This window comes from Nicotiana tomentosiformis, chromosome 8, assembly GCF_000390325.3.
Source record: "Nicotiana tomentosiformis chromosome 8, ASM39032v3, whole genome shotgun sequence".
Classification (NCBI taxonomy): Eukaryota; Viridiplantae; Streptophyta; class Magnoliopsida; order Solanales; family Solanaceae; genus Nicotiana; species Nicotiana tomentosiformis.
The window spans coordinates 123132317-123138172 of NC_090819.1; the positions used below are offsets into that span (position 1 = coordinate 123132317).

General features: G+C 36.7%; 1 protein-coding gene across 1 annotated transcript; it reads left to right on the forward strand.

Annotated features, from left to right (window-relative positions):
• The first annotated feature begins 4053 nt into the window (after nucleotides 1-4053).
• On the forward strand, nucleotides 4054-5604 carry LOC104092836 (protein INAPERTURATE POLLEN1). The gene is made up of 2 exons (XM_009598514.4): nucleotides 4054-4378; nucleotides 4512-5604. Exons 1-2 carry the CDS (start codon nucleotides 4363-4365, stop codon nucleotides 5285-5287), a joined length of 792 nt encoding a protein of 263 aa, XP_009596809.1. The 5' UTR covers nucleotides 4054-4362; the 3' UTR covers nucleotides 5288-5604.
• Nucleotides 5605-5856: the final 252 nt, after the last annotated feature.

The window sequence follows — 5856 nt, forward strand, 5'->3', positions numbered from 1 at the left end:
GTGAGGGAACTTGATTCATGAAGGAAAAGTATTGGCATTGACCTCTGTGCTAGAGTAAGTGAGCGAGTTGTGAAAAATTCGCGGTGCTGTTGAGTCAAATCTTGAGACTAGGATGTTACACTATTGTGCTTAGTCTATTTTAAATATTCTTGGTATGATGAGTTATGAGAGTTGTTTAAAAAGGTCATGTCTATGTGAAGTATAGTTTGATTGCTCGAGGACGAGAAATAATTTAAGTGTGGGGTGTTGATGGTAGGCTATAATCCCGTATTTTAGTCGCTTATTGCACTCTAATTTACTGTACTTTAATTGAGTTGGAGTATTAATCGCTAGTGTTTTACACTAATTGTGTATTTTATGCTTTGTAGGAGTGATTCCGATCTATGTAGATGTTGTGGAATGAATTCATGCTATTTTGGAGATTTGAAGTCTGAGTAAAATTCCAAGGATTAAGTTTGGATCGTGATCGGGGATCAACGAATGATAGTGTACTTTAAGAACGAAACGAAGAATCGAGCAGGCATACTGTGCCATGTCCAGTAAATGCACATAACTTTTAGCTCCGAAATCCGTTTGGGCTCCACAATATATCGTTGGAAATCTATTTAAAAGGGATACAACTTTCATGTTTTACACTTTCCCAAATTCCCAACTGATACTACCCAAGTGCACGACCAAGTGCATGATCGCGCATTAGGCGCGCACTTGGGGCAGAATGGTATGAAAAATGCACGACCAAGTGCGCGAGCAAGTCCCTAGGTGCGCGACCGCACATGTCCTGTCCGGGAAGATTCCTATTTCGCTAAGAAAAGGGTAGTTTCATCCGTTTTTATTTTGGGGGCGGATTAAATACCCCAAAACACCATTTTCGAATCACTTTTGACATACCTTAGACTTAGGGAAGCTAAGGAGAAGAAGGATAAGCAAGAGCACAAGGATTTCGCCCTTCATTTCTCACTCAAGATTTGGGTTTGGATTGTATTTATGTTTTTCTCTATTTTTGTTTTATTTGTGAAGAACTCCTCCATGTCTATGGAGTAGAACCATTTGGATTTTGATGGATTTGGTATATTGATGGTTGTTTGTGGATTATATCTCTATGTTTATGTATTTGAATCGTTTTTGGAATATTTAATTGTTGCATCTATGTTCACTTGTTCTTGTAATTGAAAGATGCATAACTTATGATATATTTGCACTATGTTGTTGGTTGAGTTCATAGATTCTTCTAGGTAATCGAAAGAGACTAGTTGAATCCTTGATTAAATCTAGTTAGGAGGATAATCGAAAGAGGTTCTCCTAAAGACCAATTCATTATGAATTCTTGCATATCTTCACCGAGTTTAAATTGGTTCATATTGTGAGGTTGAGAATTAATCACGAGAGGAGTTTCTACTAAACAATTGTACTGATAATTAAGTGAATTCGAGAGACTCACTTGAACATTAGAAGTGAATTATCTAGAGTTAGATCCCGAATAATTATCTTGCACCTATACTATCAACCCATATTTTTTCCCATTGATAACTCCCTTGCTTATCTTTGTTGCGATTGTCATTAGTCAATAGTTGTAGATTTTAGATTATTAATTATATAAACCTCAATTGTTGATCCTCCTGGATAACAATCTAGCTTTAAACTATGATAATGCTGTTTAAATCTAATTCCTGTGGACACGATATTATACTATACTATCTTTGACTAGCGAGCACAATTTAAGTGTGTATTTTGCGCTCGTCACTATACTATCTTTGACTAGCAAGCAATAATTTTGTATTGTGTTTTGCGCTCGTCACTAATGCCTTTCATATCCCGTTCATACTATCATGCCACCCAGACTTCTCTCGCCTTCTCGCGATCAAAGAATACATGTTTACTATTTTTCACCCAGCCACAAAAATGATACCTCACTTGAAGATTAATGCCTTCAGCTAGTAGAATTGATTTAGTAGGTAAAACATTTCGAGCTCACCTCTAAATAAAATCTTTAATTTTTGGAGCTAACTTCAAGTTCCAAAGCTTCTTTTAGTCAACAAATGCCTCTAGCTAGTAGACTCGAATTTAGGATCTAAATATATATATATATATATATATGTAGCTTAATCCAAGAAAATTGATTTTATTTAAACTTATAGAACCCGCTCTTGATCTGCCTCCGTATGTCCGTGTGCCATTTGTTCGCATCTCAATGATAAGAATAAGAACAAAGGAGATCCAGAAGAAAAGGGGGCATTTGCATCTATGCCTAGTTTTGGAGGTAACTTCAAGTTCCAAAGCTTCTTGCAGTCAACAAATGCCTCTAGCTAGTAGACTCGAATTTAGGATCTAAATATCTAATATATTAATTCAATAAGTGTGATCCTATATATATAGCTTAATCCAAGAAAATTGATTTCATTTGAACTTATAGAACCCACTCTTGATCTGCCTCCGTATGTCCGTGTGCCATTTGTTCGCATCTCAATGATAAGAATAAGAACAAAGGAGATCCAGAAGAAAAGAGGGCATTTGCATCTATGCCTAGTTTTGGGGTCACAATTGAAATTATAGTTATTTTGCTCAAAAACTTGCAAGCCCAGAATAAGAACAAAGGAGATCCAGAAGAAAATGGGGTATTTGCATCTATGCCTAGTTTTGGAGGTAACTTCAAGTTCCAAAGCTTTTTCTAGTCAACAAATGCCTCTAGCTAGTAGACTCGAATTTAGGATCTAAATATTTAATATATTAATTCAGTAAGTGTGATCCTCTCTCTCTCTCTCTCTCTCTCTCTCTCTCTCTATATATATATATATATATATATATATATATATATATATATATATATATATATATAGAGAGAGAGAGAGAGAGAGAGAGAGAGAGAGAGAGAGCTTAATCCAAGAAAAATGATTAATCTGCCTCTGTATGTCCGTGTGCCATTTGTTCGCATCTCAATGATAAGAATAAGAACAAAGGAGATCCAGAAGAAAAGGGGGCATTTGCATCTATGTCTAGTTTTAGGGTGAAATTATAGTTATTTTGCTCAAAAACTTGCAAGCCTACCCGCTTTAGGATCAATTTTAGACTTATCGGATCTGAAGTTGAAAAAATAATTAGCGTGAAGTGCAATGCACTTAAGGCCAATTAAGTCTAAAGTGCAATAACTGCACTTAAGGCCAAATATGTCTGAAGTGCAACAAATATTTTCATGCACTTTAAAGCCAAATAGATATGAAGTGAAAAAATTGCACTTCAGATGCACTTAAGGCTAAATGGTCTGAAGTGCAACCAATGTTTTCATATACTTAAGGCCAAATAGGTCTGAAGTCAAAACATTACACTTCAGATGCACTTAAGGCCAAGAGGTCTGAAGTTTAACTAATATTTTCATGTACTTAAGGCCAAATAGGTCTGAAGTGCAAATTGCCCATAAATAGAAACTTGTTGTTCGAATTTCAACAATCCAATGTACGATTTAACACCTAAATCTACTCCAAATGAACTCAAATTTGAAACATAACTCCAAATATCATCAAGAGGAACCAACTCATGAATTTGTCAACACAATAATAAATCTAACAAACCCATTTTGCAATTAAGAAGAAGAAGAAAAAGAAACCCTAAGCAATAGTAAAAAATAAAGTGCCACAGCAGCTCACCACTATAAAACACCATAAACTACCTTAAAACATGCAATTCACCGTCACCTTTATTTTCACATAAGAAGAAGAGAAAAAGGCCTAAAGTTATCTATACTTTGAAATTTTTTTTAAAAGTTGGTACAAGTTAAATGATCAAATTGGGCACCCGTGTAACTTTTACGAAGAAAAGAGCGTTAGGTTTGTAGAAGTACTTTTAATTACTTCAGGCCAACAACGAACTATTACTCTAAATTGAATGCCCTCGTTAACTCCCTGCCCTATGAAAACAAGATTTATAATATGAGTAGCTTCGGAGTCAACGAATCTCTTATAGTACAATTTTACTAATACAAAATGGAAATTCTGGTTGAGAAAAATAAAGAACTATTCTTTCTAACCTTTTGTGGTTCTAGTATTCTGCACTTTTAGGAACTTTTCAGAGAAAATTAAGATTAAGAAAAATCTGGAAAATTCAATTTAATGTATTGGACTAATGAAACCTTTTCTAACCTTTTATTGGGCTCGTGTAAATGGCCCAATAAGGTTCTAGTATCCCAAAGCCAGCCCAGCTTATTTAAGCACCTCATACATAACCAGAACAACAGTTCCCGCTGAGTTTGAACTCTTCTTCTTCTTCTTCTTCTTCTTCTTCTTCTTCTTCTTCTTCTTCTTCTTCTTCTTCACTTTCATCTGCTGCTAAAGAAGAAAAAGAAAACCCAGGGACGATTCTTCTCTTACGAAGATGTTCAAATCCATAGGTAAGAATCTTTTCCAGTTTTCCTGCTCCATTAACACACACATTTACACACTCATTTTCCTCTTCAATCATACTATTCTTTTCAAGAAATTAATTAATCAACGTTCGTTTTTTTCCCCTTCTTTTTAATACAGCTCTTTTTCGGTTCAAGAAATCGTCAAAACCATTCAAAGATTATTACAGTAAGTGGTTCAAGACGCTCAAGAACGTTCACCTCCCTCAGCTCCGTCACGCCATGTCATCATCCTCCACGGCGGGGCCCATTTTCTTAGCTTCCCACGTCGAGGTCATGCACCGTCACTTCCTTAATTACTACGAAGCCCTCGACCTCGCCGCCGCAAACGACGTCGCTCAGGTTCTTTTTCCCGACTGGCGAAATTCCTTTGAAAAACCCTTCCTCTGGCTCGGTGACCTTCACCCTTATCTCTTCATAAATCTCCTCCGTTCATTTCTTGGTGATGACTCGGAATCCGAATTCGACCCGGAAATATTCGACAAACAACAGAATTGGCACGTGGTGATGGCATGGAAAAGCCGCTCGAAGAAATTAACGACAAGGGTCGATCAGATTGAGTGTGGTTTAAGGCTTATGGTACCTGCATTGGTGGCGCGTGCACGAGACGCGCAGGCGGCGTTTGTGGAGAAAGTGGCGGGTGAATGGGGGAGGTTTGAAGGGAAAAAAGAGGAGATGAAAGGGGTTGTGGTGGAAGCTGCGGCGGCGGAAATGGAGGAGTTGGTGGGTGTTTTTGTGGATGCGAATAGGCTGCGGAGGAGCGTGCTTTCCGACATACTGAGCGTGACGGATGTTTATCAGGCGGCGGTTTTTCTTGAAGGGTTAGCTCAATTCCTTGTTGGGTTACGGAATCGTGAATTGGTCCGTCAATTTGAGAAGTGTTCTTTGGAATTATAGTTCCATTCGTTGGGTTTGCTGAAGTCAGTGCATAGATACTATTTGGTTAGTTCTAATTTTGTGCACTGCTCTAACTTAAGCCAATAATCATGATTAATTTCCACTAATAGTAGTTGATAAGTAAATTTAGAGCACTAAAGATTCTAGTAGGTGACTTTTATGAGTTTGTGTAGTTTGGTTTCTGGTTCTTGATTTGGAAGTACGTGGAAGATAAGACTGCAATCTTCATTTGATTTAGTTTCATTATTGCTTGTTTGTTTTTATTTGTTCCCTTTGTGATTCAAAGTTACATTGTTGAATGAAGAGAGTTGTAAGGAAAATCTGGATTTTTTATTGATTTGGAGTCTATGAAGACTTGAATGACAGAAATTTTGTTTAACCATACCATAAAAAAATTAGTATTTTAGTCCGGGCTATTGCTAAAAAGGTTGCTACTTTATGAATTTTATGTAGATGCATTGAGGAGAAGAAATCTGTAGATTGAAAAATGCATTATACATAGTTTATTTTGCTCGGCATTTTAGATAAATGTGGTTTTATGCTTCAGAATGTAATGGTAGGTACAACTC